The sequence below is a fragment of the Anticarsia gemmatalis genome, chromosome 18 (genome assembly GCF_050436995.1).
Source record: "Anticarsia gemmatalis isolate Benzon Research Colony breed Stoneville strain chromosome 18, ilAntGemm2 primary, whole genome shotgun sequence".
NCBI lineage: Eukaryota > Metazoa > Arthropoda > Insecta > Lepidoptera > Erebidae > Anticarsia > Anticarsia gemmatalis.
In genome coordinates, this window is record NC_134762.1 from 4,099,565 (window position 1) to 4,116,050 (window position 16,486).

Below are 16,486 nucleotides of genomic sequence, written 5' to 3' on the forward strand. Positions count from 1 at the left end.
CCAATCAAATGAATTGTACAATTTAATGTTTCCGTAAAAAACATTTTAATTGTTTGATTCCAGTATAATAAGCGTATAATGCTTAGAATTGTTGATACTCATTGTGATTCAACTTTCACAATAAATAGTACCACAGAACACGCCGATCTCACATAATATGTGTAATATTTCTGCTTATACATAATATAAAAGATGTGATATGAATGGAAATAAAACTTTCGGGGCACAAAGTGTCAATTTGCCATTTTTTTTGCTAGATCACATCCACACTTATTAATCCATATGTACATACTTACTTCTGCATTTATTCATTTTTACTTATTTACCTATCCTAGCAGCTTTCTATTTTGCACTCACTTACCCACCGAGCACTGCTCGTTTTCAAAGTTTCACCCCCAATTATAACGACTTATGGATTGATTGTTAATAAATAAAAAGCCCGCGTCTGATCCCTGATCTTCTACTATCTCTATGCTAATTTTAATCAAAATTGTTTCAGCTGTTTAGCTGAGAAAAGTAACAGACTTTCACATATACCTATATTAAAGATATAAGTGTAGATTGCGATATCATCACTTAAAAAACACTACATTAGTATGCTTAACGGTAAACAATAGCATCGTATTTGCTCCAGTTAATATAGACTTTGCTATTTTATTAAACACCCACACGTAGGCCAAAGAGACATTTCAATAAAACAAAAATCTGAATATGCATTTGTTTACTGGTCATAATATAGGAACAAATAAAGTAGCAGAAAAATCGCCATTTTCAATCTAAAAAAAGCAGAGTCGTTATTGCTAGTTATTTTTTTATTGCAAGTGTTTTATAGTACAGATGTTGTTTTCAAAGTAGGCATCAAAGTACGCCGGTCCTTGTGTAGTCATGGCTTCTCTTGCGCTTAACGCTACATCCCTCATCCATTGCTTGTGTGAATCTTCTATATCTGAAAATTGTTCAATAATTTATACTTCATACGTTTAGTTAAATAATTCATTTGCTATAATTATTTCTAACGATAATTTCATAATATAAACAACACTTTTATTGTGCTTTATTTAGTACAGTATGGTAGTTTCTTGCACCTAAGACTAATGCTAAGATTGGGTATTTAAATTCACTTAACATTGTAAAATGCCGTAATTAAAATTAACATGAAATAAGGATTAATTTATTTAAAATCTAAAGCGTGCTAAGTTGCCTCTCTTTCCTCATTCAAAATATTGTTTTACTACAATCACAGCTAGGATAAATCAAAACATTTATTACATTGAAAGTAGTTTTAAATACACATTACCTTCAATTATGTAAAGTCCTGGGCCATTCTTGAGCGGCGGGTTTGGGTCAGACAAATACGCATAAACATGTTTTTTAGCGCGATTTGGGTCATGAAGATGTTGGACTGTTAATGTCAAAGACAGATGTCCTGAAAAAAAACAGATCAGAGTGCAGATAAGCTATATATACTACTTTGAAACATAAATTGAGCAGTTCAATAATAGTGATTATGTTGGTAGAGATTTTTAAGTCCCACCAATTTCGTGTACCTACCTCTATAATTAAATGCTCAGCTATAATTAAACGATATACATTTTTAAGTATGCATTTATTTTAATTGGTTGTTAATTCAGAATCAGAATATAACACAGCTGAAAAGCAGTGTTGTGCCTAGCACAGCGCAAACTGAGCGGTAGCCCTATGTTGCATATAAATGTTCTGCATACAGAACTTGATAACTAGTATCAAGTTCTGTATTAATGATGTTTCTCTTACTACTTTGGTTTTTTTTTAATACTACTACCTACTGCAGTTTATAGCCAGAAAACAAAAAATATTCGAGACGAAATAAAAACATATGGCAATGTTGATTAACTACCAACAAATCCACGCTCATTTTTTGTACCAAAACTAAAAGTACTTACTGAATTTGATGGTAGAGTAATCGGACCCTATGATGGGTTCTTTGCCCTTGCGGTGATATTCCATTACACTCTTCGTTTCTACAATAAGATTCTCAAACTCTACTTCCATAACCAATGTGTCCGTTTTCTTGTTGATACTGGAATTAAATTTTGTTATTAATAGAGAGGATGCATAGATAACAAAATTAAAAAAATACAGAATTTTTTCTATGATTGAAACTTGTTACAGTCTGTCGAGGCAAACGTTTTCAAAAATGCGACGTTATGTGATATTTCCAATCACAAATGAAAAGAAAACGTACTAATATTTGTAATAGTCAATATGGTGAAATATTCGACGCATTATTTTATCTTTTAAGACAGATTCTCAATACGTTACCTATCATAAATAAATAATTTTTATCACTTACTAAAAGTGTTCAATCTTTCCAGAATTCAACCCCTTAACTTGAACATCATGCATAGTAGCTGAAATATTTGAATGAGGGACTTCTATGGATATCGCTTTGATCCAATAAGGTTCTGGATCCGGTCTGTTAACAGGCGAACATCCTAGAAGGTTGGAGAAAAAGTGTCGAATGCAGTTTAAGTCTTGAATGGAACATGGTCGCTCAATATGATCGTGGTAGTCATTGCGTTGATGGGAGACATGGTGATCACCAGAGCCTGTAATACATACGTAATAAATAATAGTGAGGCGCTCTGGTCAGTTGTGCTCACCGGTCGGTAAACTATCTGTGGGTTAAGCAAATGTTGGCCCGGTTATTATATAGATGGGTGACCGAATAGTGGTATTTGAACTGAGCGTCTCCGTGCTTCCGAGGGCACGTAAATGTCGAATGCACGTAAAGAGTCGGTGCCGGTATGTATAAAAAATACTAACAGTCGTTAAGCCAAGTCAAAGCCTTCGGATACCTTCACTTTGATACTAAGTTGACCGCCATACGATGAACGAATGAATTTAGTATAATATTCATTTTGAAATGGCATATCTTATGCATAAAATCTCACTGTTGCCTTTGGCTATAGGGAGAGATCTAAGACCTCCCCTTGCTTCGATTCTCACAGATTTACTTACTAACATAATTAATAGAAATTAAATTGAATATGTGGTTTCTTACCGGGGTATGCATAATGTCTATAATCTCCAATCCAGTAATCATTTCCCAACTAGCACACAAGCGCTATAACAAGCTGCACAATGGCCGGTTAAAGGATTTTTATAACGCCTTAGGCTCCTTAGTAAGAAGTATAGTGGTTCTATAAGCGGCTACAGATCTCTTGTAGCGTCAAATAGGCCCATACTGTCCAGCTTATAGCTCGACATTGGATCTACAGTGGTCGTAAATAGTAATTATAATAGTACGTAGTATAGTAGTAATACAGGAGCGCTAAAATAAGATGAAGGTGGTATAATCGCGCTACAAGAGCTTTTTCGCAGCTTCGTGGCGCTTACCAGCTGTTGTACAGAGGTGGTTAGCGCCACGAGCGTTCGAAAAAGCTCTTGCAGCGCGATTATACCACCTTTACTTTATTTTAGCGCTACTGTGTAACGGTTATAAATGCTAACGCTCTAAATTAGTAATATGGTCGGTTTATTATGGTGTAAACTAAATATTTTGTATTAAAATGAATCATCAGTGACAGATGAGGAGACATTTTATTTTTACGGATTGGATTATGAAAATAACAAGTAGTCTATCGCTTTTATTTCTTTGTGTACGTGATATGAAAGTGCGAGTGCCAGTTTGCTGTCAATATATATGTATATTATCGTCAATATTTTCATGCGCCCTCAAAATATTCAGTTTTAAATGCAAAAATTATATAGATATGTGGATTTGGAAATTGTATTTTGAACATAAATAAGACTTTGAGGGTTACAGATAGTTTAATTAGGGTTATAGGCAATAAAAAATGATTTTAATTATGTTAACGTTACCAGGCTATAGATTTATATGATCTTCAAAAGATCGTAATAACCTCAAAAAATATGTTTACCAAATGCTGTAATGGCGTCTCGATCAAGCACCTCTCAGAGTTGGTTACATCTGCTCTAGCGGCTTAAGCTGTACAAAGGCTCTAGTGTTTGCTGTTGTAGACCTCAAGGTTCTGCAGTTGTGGCATAGGAGTGCTTCAATATAATTGTTTTGGTCGCACACCAGCATTTTACTCGTACTTTTAGGGGTCAGTCGTTGAATATTAATATAATAATAATATAAACTCTTTATTGTCCACAATAAAAATACATTAAATAAAAATAGAGAAACCTTAAATATAAATAAGATACTGATGAACAATCGGCGGCCTTATCGCACAAGGCAATCTCTTCCAGGCAACCATGGGATGGAGAGAGAAGTGTAGATGTAGAAAAGGGTAGAATTGTGTACAAGTAACATAAACTAAATACATGAGTAACATAAATAAAGGCAGGTCATAATAACATACACTGATTATTACATAAATAGAGAATTTATAGAAATTGTATAAATAAAATAGACATAATATATAAATAAATACATATATATATATATATATATATATAAATATATATTTATATTCATACAGAGATAGCAAGAGGAGTTTAGACAGTCATTGGAAAAGAAAAAAGTTAGAAGAGTGAGAGTAGGGAGATATTCAAGGCAAGGTGTTTTGCAGTGATAGGTAGTGCTCCTTAACCCGATTTTTGAAAATTGGCAAGCTTTGCACTTGCCTAATGGATAGCGGCAGCGCATTCCATAACCGCACAGCTTGCACAGTAAACGAGTGGTCTAAAAATTTACTGGAGTGCACAGGCATCTTAAGTCTCAAGTTTTCTGATGATCGTAAAAACCTTGAATGCGTGTCATGTAGAAAAACAAAACGTTGTTTGAGATAGAAGGGAGTCGAGGGATTAAACAAGATATTGTACAGAAGATAGAGAATGTGAGCATTCCGGCGTGAACGTATAGGTAACCACTTGAGCTTGTTTCGATACTCGGAGACATGGTCATATTTGCGTAATCCAAATATGAACCTGATAAAGAAGTTTTGAAGGCGCTCAAGCTTATTAAGTTGGTTCTCGGTTAAATCGGGATAGCTGACATCGGCATAATCAAGAATGGGGAAGAGAAGGGATTGTACAAGCGCAATTTTAGTGTTGATGGGGAGAAAATTGCGTAGCCTGCGCAAGGACCCCGCCGAAGAAAATGTTTTACGGCTGAGTTCCTGGAGTTGAGGACTCCAGGACAAAGTCTTATCAAACCATAGCCCCAGGTTTTTGATTTTGTCACCAAAAGGGATGGCAGTGCCATCAAAGATCACGTTGGGTACTAGTGACCAATCCACTCTCGAGATCATCCTGGGGCTACCGATGGTAATGGCTTGAGTTTTGTTAGGATTGACGTCAAGTCCATACATTCTACTCCATTCACAAATGCGAACCAGATCGCTATTAATTGTTTCCACAGCTTCCGTCAACCTGTCCGGGGGAGCACAATAATAAATTTGTAAGTCATCTGCATAGAGGTGGTAGGAAGAAGTTATGTTATTGGAAATTGTATTGATAAAAACAGCGAAAAGTAAAGGAGATAAAACGCCGCCCTGCGGTACGCCAGCGGATAATGCACTCCATTCAGAGACATTGTTTTCAATGATAATACGTTGCCGGCGCCCATACAGGTAACTACGAAACCAGTCAACCACCGATGGAGATATGTTAAGAGAACACAATATACCCAGTAGAACATCGAAATCTACACAATTAAAAGCATTGCTGAAGTCTAGCAATACTAGGGTCGTAAGCTGGCCATCTTCCATACCTGATCTGATGTCCTCCGTAATATGAACCAGGCTCGTAGTAGTACTATGACCAGGACGGAAACCCGATTGGAAAGGATTTAGGAGTAGGTTAGAGGAAAGATAGGTGCTAAGTTGCATATGGACCAGGCGTTCAAGTACTTTCGATAGGAACGGGAGAATGGATATGGGACGATATTCTGAAAAGGAAGATGGGTTACGCTTTTTTGGTATAGGGACAATCTGGGCATCCTTCCATGTGGACGGAAAGATGCCGCTAGTGATGGAAAAATTAAGGATATGACATAGGATAGGGAGTATTACATCCAGGACAGGGAGGATCATATTACGGCTGACACAATCAGTACCCTGCGCATTCGATGTGATCGACAATATGCTCCTCTTAACATCACAAGCAGTGAATTGACTAAAGACAAATGGGGAACAGTCAGGAGTCGAACAAGATGAGAGATAACTAAGTGTATTACATTTCGTGGTATTATCTAACTTTGATGATGCAGAGAAGTGTTGGTTTAGGAGGTTAATATTAATACTATTGGGGACAGGGTTTTGTTGTGGTTTGCCGACCCCCAGCGACTTGAGAAATGTCCAGACCTTGGCTGGATCTCCATTTTCAACGGATTCATGAATGTGTCGGCGTTGTGCATTCCTACACACCTTGCTGCAGTGATTACGTATGGCTACATATTTTTCTCTATTAGCCTCTGAGGGACGACATCTGTACTTCGATTTGGCTGTAGCTTTTTTGTGGAGCAGAGATTTGATGTCGTCAGTAAGCCAAGGCGACGGAAGCTGTTTCACTTTAATTTGACGGAAGGGTGCGTGAGTGTCGTAAAGCTCGATTAATTTCACTGTCAGTATACGCACCTTGTCATCAACGCAATCAGATTCAAAGAGTGAGCTCCAATCAACATTTCCGGCATCCTCGCAAAGCTTAACGACATCCATGTCACGAAAATTACGATGCACAAGGATTTTCGGTTTGGGTTTAGGTGGTCGGATTCGGTAGGATAGGAAAAGTAAATCGTGGTAGGAGAAAGCATCAGCTGGACACTGACCATGTTTGGAGACACGATTTGAAGAGGAGACAAGAATGAGGTCAAGTAAGGAGGGAGTGCAGTTGGGAAAGTGGTGAGTGGCACTGAGAGGAAGGATAGAGAATAGAAGAGAATTAAAATAGTTTGAAAATCATTTTTATATTATTTTATATTTATTTATTTTAATTATTTTATTTATTTTATTTATTTTATTTATTTTATTTATTTTATTTATTTTATTTATTTTATTTATTTTATTTATTTTATTTATTTTATTTATTTTATTTATTTTATTTATTTTATTTATTTTATTTATTTTATTTATTTTATTTATTTTATTTATTTTATTTATTTTATTTATTTTATTTATTTTATTTATTTTATTTATTTTATTTATTTTATTTATTTTATTTATTTTATTTATTTTATTTATTTTATTTATTTTATTTATTTTATTTATTTTATTTATTTTATTTATTTTATTTATTTTATTTATTTTATTTATTTTATTTATTTTATTTATTTTATTTATTTTATTTATTTTATTTTATTTATTCTTTAAAAACAGTTGACAGACTGAACCACCACTGCACCTATTTAAATTTTAAATATGTTAATTCTGTAATCCCCATGGCTGTAAAAATGTTTCGAATTATACCTTATACATCTATTTGCCGTACAGAAGCCATATAAATATCTGATATAACGCTCAAGGCGCTATTAAAGACCTACGCAACTCTTTTATAGATGAGTAATACACTAGCCCTAAAAAAATCTGTTATAGAACCTAAGGCATTACAAAAAGCTTATTTACGCTCTTGAGCGCTATAAGCGCAACGCATAACTCCGTTTAAACTCCTTTATCTCCTAAAGTCCCCTTATACAGTTAACGGTGTTATAGAAGATTCCATTAACTCAGTTATACTTCCCTAGGCTGTCTAGCGATGCAATTACATGCTCATATATCACTATAAGTCATTAGTTTCCTACTAAACGGCTACTGTCCCGCCTAGCTGTTAAAGGGTTTTTTAAATAGCTAGTATACAACTTATAGAGAATTGTACAGCATTTGAACGACTCTTATGCAACTATCAGGCTGTATAACGACTGTATAAGCAGCTTGTGTGCTAGTTGGGTTGTCGCCTTACTCCCAAATATAAACAAGATAACAAAACACAAAGTACCATACATGTTCGCGTGAATTTATACAATAAATCAGTATTCATACAATCTACAACTGTGTTTATGAAACGCGTGCCTTCTTACAGGATGTGTTGATCAAACGGATTAATTACTATTGATTGTATCCTTACAAAAACGTATTTAACTGATGGATTGCACTGATTAAATTGTAGTTGATTTAACTTTAAACATACATTGTCGATTGACTTTTAATTATATACACAGCTATCCTACCGACTGGCTGTCGTTGAAAATTTTAAGGCTGTTGAGCTAATAAAAACGTTTATTGTTTTTTAAAACGTACATGTATGTACATTTCATGTCAAAATTTTACATATAATTTTTTATATAAAAGTGTAAAGTTATATTGATTTATTGCATTGCCTTACAACGTAGCAATGCTGCCAGCATTCTGGGAACGTTCCCGCTAGACAACGATGCGGAGGAGTATTTCGAAGCGCACTCTCACTTTCTTTCCTTTTTTAATTTTGATTTTGTATATGTTACTGTAAAAGCCCGGACTGTGGTAAATCCTGAGATTTTCCGGTAAAACCTAAGATTTACCAACTCTCAATGGTAAAAGTCCGAACAATTCTTTTATTTCGAACTTTTACCCCTATTCACTTGGTAAATCTTAGGATATACCTCAAGGGCAGGTAAATGTAGGTAATATAAAGTAAGTTAATAGTTATAAAGAAGGAGTTTTCGGCAAACCGACATGGGTAGGTTAGGTTAGAAGCCTCAGCCTTCGTGGTTATTTTTTTTTAAACCACCCAGAAGGAGGAGCCCCGCGAAGCGGGGCTCCGGCGACATCTTCAAAATCTCATTATAACTATGTTACAGCATATAATTATATCCCTAGCAATATCATTATATTACGACTCAAACACATTATAATATTACTTTATCAACTTTTACCGTGTCATTATGTAAATCCTAAGATTTGCCAATTAAATGGTGGTAAAAGTTCGAAATAAAAGAACGTTCGGACTTTTACCATTGAGAGTTGGTAAATCTTAGGTTTTACCGGAAAATCTTAGGATTTACCACAGTTCGGGCTTTTACAGTAACATATATATTACATATTTATATAATCTAGTTTAAATATATTTGTGACTTGTAAATATAGTTTATGTAATTTTAATATTAAACTACATTTTCCAAAATTATAAAGCATCGTCAGCAAAAAAAACTCTTTCTATGACAGAGTAACTCAGAAATGTTTTTTATTTATCACACTTTTAATATGACTTTCGAATAGAATTATAATGACTTTCTAACCGTGTCATTATAATTCTAAAGCTCAAATTCTTCGAAGTATCGCGGCCACAAAGTCTTGAACTAAGTTCATCATCAAGATTAGCATATTTTAAAAGTAATTTACACCTGTTCACAGTCACGCGGAAGTCTGGTGAGAGTTCCTTAACTTGGCTCAACACCTTCACCCCTTTTGTTCGACCGAGGTGCTAATTTTAACGAATTATCTTACCGCTTTTCACTGATTACTGTTTAACGGGTGGAAAAAATTATGTCAAATTATTTTATGCATTTCATTAAGTTGTATTATAATTAAATTATTTATAATACAAATTACTATTATACTAAGACTATTAAGTACTATGACCAAAAAAATACAAATGTAAAAAAAAAAACAAAAATTTAATAAAATTAAAATAAAATATTATTTGCATTTTGAGTTTATAATCAGATTGAAAGTTCTTGTAGGTCAAAAGTGAAAAAAATTAAACAAATTTACTGTCCTCCACACTGGCAAAGTGCTTGGCCGGAACTTTGCATACCTTCAAGAACTATTTAAAATAGAAACTTAACTTCAAAAAGTCATGTCGTCGGTGTCGTAGGGGAAAAACGACCACATAGTAGATTTTAAATATAAATAAAATAGTGAAAAATCCATTTTAACACCCAACCCTATATAAAACCCAATGAATAATCATAGCATTACTACGAATCGTTAAGCAATAATTTAATCTATGCCTGCGTAAATAAGGATGCAATTTACATAAACACAGGTAAATTTTAGAACAAAATGTTGCAATAACAAACTGCAACATTGTTGGGCTAGTTATTCGCGTGTTTACTTCGTAACATTCAGTTTATCATATTATATAAGGGGTTAACGTACGCTAATGTCTTCATTTAAATATTGTAATTATGTAACACTTACTGACTCTGGGGCAATGCTCTATCACTAACGAAAACTAGCTGGATATCGAGAAATCATGTGTTAAACCTGGTCAGCGCCCTTAGCGGGTGCCGTAGGCACTAATTTTTAAGTACATTTTAAGCGTCAATGTTTCGATGCCTGTTGTAGTTGTAGTTGTAGTACCAGGCTGGCTGTAGAAAATTACGCAACTGTAGGGAGAATTTGTTCTACTACCGACTTCCTACAAATTCGTATAAATGTAGCCGGCTTGATTAACCCATGAACAAACAGACAGACAGACAGGCTTTCTTATTTATAATATTAGTACATACGAGTACATATCTTTCTATAATCGATGTAGTCGCGTGCATATAGCAATATTATGCAAATTGTGTAGGACTGCATGTCTGAAAATCTCTCATGACAGATATCTGGGGCCTTATCAGTACCGGGAACGTGTTTCCTCTTAGCCGTGACGGTCATAAGATTATAGCTGACACGTACATGCATATGGGTGTAATGCCTAGACCTAGGTACATATCTATATGTTCTAGTCAAAGTGCAACACTAGTTGCAATTAGATGTATGAACTAAACCTCGCTGCTTCGCTCTGTGCTAAGTTGCTTCCTCTATTTCAGCAGGTCAGTTTTGTTAGGGTTTAACTCTTAACTAACTAACTTAACTTAACTTTTAGTTAATTTTCATCAAAATCAGACAAGACTGGCAGATCAACAGAAAGGCAGACAATATTTTGCATTAATAATATTAGGGTTTAACTCTTAACTAACTAACTTAACTTAACTTTTAGTTAATTTTCATCAAAATCAGACAAGACTGGCAGATCAACAGAAAGGCAGACAATATTTTGCATTAATAATATTAGGTGGTATGGATTACTATAGTCCAACAACTTAGTAGAGAGCCTTGTATGCAAGAATCGTGGAAGAAAATACCAAATTCAGAATTTTGAACTCCATTGACTTACAGCCAGGGATGGCCTTTTTGGTACTAATTTACTAACACTTTATTTGAAAATATATATCATTGTTAATTATAATGTAGATAAATGCACGCCAGGGTCTCTCCTAAGTTGTCAGTTTATAATATAAAACAAAGTCTACTAACATTATGATCTAACTTATATCCGTGACATGCATAAAAACGTACCTCGTGTCAAAAAGCATGTGTTAATCCAAATAAAAAGCCTACGTATTTGCCAAATTTCAACAAAATCATATTGGCAAAAACACTTTCAACAAACCGATCCCTTTTAAATCAGCGTAATAGGTATCGAAGCCACATGTTGGAAAAATTCCACCGTTTAGAACATTTATATCTAAAGTTTAATACCATTAAGTCTTCGCTGTCGAGTGTGACAATAAACAAGCGACAATGCACGACCGAATCCACTCAACTAAATTAACTCACTAGTACCTCCTTGTTGCTGCATTAGGATTTGTGTTACACCGAACCGTAGCAGTGAAAGTGAAGGATAAACTTTTTAGCCGTTGTTCACTCCGCAATTTTATTTTTTTATTAGACTTTATCTTTTAGTTTGTAATCGCAAATATACGGCTTAAAATAGATTGTATCAAGTGCTAGGCCTGGGTTTTTTCTAGAATTAGTAGGTAAAAATCTGAATCCTCTTTTGTATAATAAAATTAGGTTATTGCTCAGTATAAACTGGAGATCTATTCACTGGTACGCTATAAAAACTGCTTTGTGTGTTCAGCATTTGACAGAAACTGGTTGATCATGGAAATTAATTTATAAGGTGTGTAGTCGACGATTTTCTGTTGATGATGCTGGGCGTATACGTAATGTTATCGGACCAAAAACTAAATTATTGTAATTCATTGCTTCTGATTTTTTTGATTCAACTGACTTCTGTTGCGTCTAGCAATTGCGTTTTAAGTTGGCGACGGTGTAAGCAGCGGTCACATTTATTTGTATTTCGTATAGGGGAATCCGATACGCGCCCCTCAGCGCACAGACGAATGGTATTGGATTGCTCGGAAAAATTGTTGGCAAAATCCTTTGTGTGAACGTTTTAATGGCATTTCATGAGCTAGACCGTTTTGATTCCATAACGAGAATCGTATTGTACTGGCCGCTTTGAAAATTGAAGGTTTTTGAGTGGAAGTACATGTATGGGAGGATAATAGAATCAAGCAAGTGACTGCTTAGTATGATAGGTAGTCATTTTTAAATGTAACTGAAATAAAAATAAACATGGAAAGATAGCATGTAAGAATACGACAACATCTGAGCTTTAATTTATCTATTTAGCTGAATGTATTTAGGAGTGTGTTTGTCAGTTTCTGGTTAACATAGTACTCTGCTTAGTTTGGAATCAGATGACAGTGCGCGGGTGGTCAAAATCTTATTTATTCGTTAACTGTAGTTGCATTTTTACATAATAATAAAAATCATTTATTTCAGTCTTGGGATCAAATTTCAGAAGAAGAGTATAGTTAAAATATTTTAATCACAAAATAAATTACAATTCTCCCTGCCCGTCCCCTCTTCTCAGTAGGCTTATTGAATATTGATCCTTAATCCAAGAAGCAAAAATCAGTGAAATATAAAAAAAATATTCGACATTAAGTTGATAATGAAAAACAATTTAATTAATAAAATGTTGTTTGATTTCAAATTTTCAGGAATATGTTGGATTTCAGTCACGATTAAAATACTATTTATTTGTTTTGTCTGTATAAATAACTGTGGTATGCCAATCAAACCAATCGTAAATATTTTTCAGCTTTACCATTGTTGATTAAATTTGAAAGAAAAATTGTTCATTTTATTACAACTTTAATTGAATGAAACATTTTAACCTTTAGGATGAAAAGCATGCAATGATATATTACAATTAAATCGGTCGAAAAACTGCACAAATGCAGAGGTCTATTCCCAAGGATCTCTTTACTTAGACGCACCTGCACCGGTAGACCGGAATGTCTGTGTCTTTAAAGTGATGTTTAAATGTACTTTTGTACTTTTCATTCTTGACGTTTCGGCCAAGCAATTGCAATCTACGAAGATTCTATTTAATCCTACATCTAGTCTGTAGCATTACAATTTAAAACCGAAATAACAAATCCAAGTGGACTGCAATCAATGAATGAAATCACAATTTTCAACAACCTCTTTTTAAAATCGCTTTATAAGTAGCAAAAGTTATTTTTATTTAACACTAACAAAGGTTCAATTTCACTACATCTAACTCAAGAGCTTCACTTAAGCAAACAAAAAACTTTCAACGCAACTATTTATCTCAACCAGTATTTTTCTTCATTGTTAGTACAGATTAGCTCTCATTTATATCAATGTGACGTCACGGTGTCTCGGGGCAGCGCCCTCTGGCGCCAGTCTGTCGCGACTTGCCGTCTCCAGCGACCCCTTGCTGACTATCTCCGGGAGTCTGTCTGAATGTATCTTAATGGCTCGTGTTTTTATTTTGGGAAAACATTATTATTTGTGGATAAAGGGACAAATATGGTATTACGTAGTATGTTTATTTATGGAAATATATTAAGTAGCAATTTGTGCAGAATTCTATAAGTAGGTACGTCTTATTAAATCGTAATGAGGTTTGGTTACATTATTTAATTCTTAATTTTTCTTGCTTTAACCTAGATAAGTGGATCTGGATGTATGGACGCATATTCAATTTAGGCTATTTTTGTCTCGAAGCAACTCGTAGATTTTTTTATTTTATCCAAATTTACGCAAGAAAAGCCCAGCAGGTCTGTTAGTTATTAATAAGACAAAATTTTGACAGAGAAATACCCGTCTACATCTTGTAATAAGCTATAAATGTCTTCACAAAATTTGTCTTTTTTTGTAAGGTTATAATCTAAGCTATATTCCAAACCTTGTTGAATTAATCTACACCAATCTACAGTAATTACAAAGCCCTCCTTTCAACAATTCTTTACACTACAACAAAGTATCTAAGTAAAAAGCCTACGATGGTTAGTTACGTCAGCAAACGCAAGTTTCAGATACACCCACATCCGGTAAACAACGAGCTTTGTCTACCGACCGATGTTAACTTCCGGTTGAGGTGTGGCCACTAAACACGAGCTTATTTTAGGTTAGCAACATTGATGGAATTACTACCTTGAGTTTTAAATTATAGTGGTGTTGCTGGCGTGGTATTCTATCCGAGGTCGAAGAATACAAATTTCATGAAGTTGCATTTCTTATGTCTTATCACGCACGGGATGGCATCTCTAATCAAAGAACAGTGCAATCATGAACTTATTGTGTAATAGTTTTAAAGTTTCCATATTTCCAGATATTTATGAGCCAGAGTCAAGACCGTTTGTGAGATATATATATACCTACTTGTTGGTCTTTCAATACACTTATACGTTGCTGATGTCGCTTATAAATCCTAGTATAAAGTCAAGGTGGCTAATTCCGGCATAGTTTTTTTTCGACTCACCTTTGAGTGCCCGTATCCGATGAACGTTTTGATTTATGATTGCCATTTTTATGATGATATTAATGTTTTAAACTTTCAAATACCGTAATCCTATTTAATTTACTATCACCAGTACTAAGATATAAAACATTTTTTAAAACTTGTTCAGTAGACGGAAATTTCCTTCGAATTCAGGAAAATCCGTCATACTGGAAGAATTTATTGGAATCTTTAGTTATTTAAAAAAAACACGTAAGTATATAAAAGTATCTTATCCGTAACTACATATCGCTTTCTTAAGAGCCTAAAGTAACAACTGCGAACGCTTTTAACGACTTAACGAAGGAAATACGATTTCTACGCTTATTTCTCAAGTCGTAAGGTTCAAAATTTAATTTACACAAATGTAGTTTTAGATTTATGATTTCTGCAAATGTATTTTTTCGCGTAACTGTTGGTTGTTCTAAGAAAAATGTTGTGTTTAATGAGCCATTTGTCATACAGTTATGCGAGCTCGCCTTCATACAATTTAACCAGAAATATTAATACAGGGTGTAAACGACGGTTAACCGAAAACTTCAGTGTTAATTTTGTGACACTAAATGCGCGAAATTTACTTCAACCATTTTTCTCGGAAATGATTGGTTCCCGAGTTAGTCATTTTTGAGCATTCAATGTATAGTGAACAACGCGATATATCTCCGCGCATGCCTACGAGATTTCTGGCGGCGGCGGCGCGCTGAGCGACGACATGTCGCGACGCGTCGTAGGTATCAAAATCAAAATCAAATCATTTATTCATTTAGGTCAAATGTTGACACTTACGATAGTCGTTACAATTACTGAATCTACCACTAGCTCGGAAAGGGGGTAGAGCCTTATGAGAAGAGCTAGCGAGAAACTCACGGCCACTCTTTTCAATCGCCAAAAGTTTTACAATGTGGTTGATACAATAATTGATCATGCGAGGAGCTGCCAACAATCAGCGGTACGTACGCGTACCACCACGTCTATGCGCTCACTAGTATGTATTATTAGATAACAATCTCATGTATCGTTTATGGTAGGTATCGTAAGTACGCTCGTATGTTACAATAGCTCATAGTAAAATTGTAAGTAGATAGATACCTACTTGGCTTACGTGAAATCAAACAATAATAGCAAAATGTAACCAATAATAAGAAAGTGCTAAAACGAATTGTTATCAATGTCTATCAACACGCAATTACCTGGTGTATGGCGAGAGTTTGAGTAGGTACCTTTGGATCCGGACGTACAGGTGCAGAGCACGCCGTGCACTTCCACGTGCTTCACCATACATAGCACATCAACATTTCTTCCTATTTACGAACACAACTGCACTTCGAAAACAATAACAACAAAAATAATAACAATAAAAACACTAACAACTCAAAACCGGAACAATAACAAGTAATAATAAACAGCAGTTCACACACGACACGACGAATAGGACATAACGAACGACACCGGTGAAGAGCTTCCGTCTTCCGCGCGCTATCAAAGAGAGCCGCCGGCGCGGGCGCCTCTCCGCTCACTCGCGCCGCCCCTCGCCCGCGCCACCCGCTCCCTCCGCGCCGTCCGTGCGCGCGCCGCCGATTTGGTGACGAGCGACGAGTTAGGATCCCAGCGAGAGATTAGATTGAATAAAATATTGATGTGGCATTAGGTACTATTTTTACTTGTCACAGTTGTTACTCGTTGCATTGTAGTTTTATTCAAATACCGAATAACATTACAAACATTATTGATGTAAGTTTAAAATACCTACTTTGATATTTAATAACATAAAATCAGATTAAAGTAAATAAAATAAACACAAAACGTTTATTTAATTAAACCATAAAAAATGTAGGTACATAACAATGATAACAATCAATATCCATTAATATTCTTATCAGAGAAACTAACTTATCATAATTCATTATCC

General features: G+C 34.8%; 2 protein-coding genes across 3 annotated transcripts in view; one reads left to right on the plus strand and one right to left on the minus strand.

The window, feature by feature from the left end:
• The window catches only part of LOC142980622 (carbonic anhydrase-related protein 10-like), a 66,928-nt gene that overhangs the window by 23,279 nt on the left and 27,163 nt on the right, over positions 1–16,486 (plus strand). The gene's annotated exons all lie outside the window — the stretch shown is intronic.
• On the minus strand, positions 727–2,495 carry LOC142980709 (uncharacterized). Its single transcript, XM_076126247.1, has 4 exons — positions 2,333–2,495; positions 1,923–2,059; positions 1,298–1,426; positions 727–946 (listed from the first exon to the last, which is right to left on the minus strand). Exons 1-4 carry the CDS (start codon positions 2,383–2,385, stop codon positions 813–815), a joined length of 453 nt encoding a protein of 150 aa, XP_075982362.1. The 5' UTR covers positions 2,386–2,495; the 3' UTR covers positions 727–812.

What these genes read in the sequence shown, in the direction of transcription:
- LOC142980709 (XM_076126247.1), bottom strand. Translation starts at nt 2,385, where the DNA reads ATGCATGATGTTCAAGTTAAGGGGTTGAATTCTGGAAAGATTGAACAC. An exon ending in GGAAAGATTGAACACTTTTA is followed by an intron (nt 2,060 to 2,332) that starts GTAAGTGATAAA and finishes ATTTAATTCCAG; the next exon opens with TATCAACAAGAAAACGGACA. An exon ending in TTACTCTACCATCAAATTCA is followed by an intron (nt 1,427 to 1,922) that starts GTAAGTACTTTT and finishes GTTTTTTTTCAG; the next exon opens with GACATCTGTCTTTGACATTA.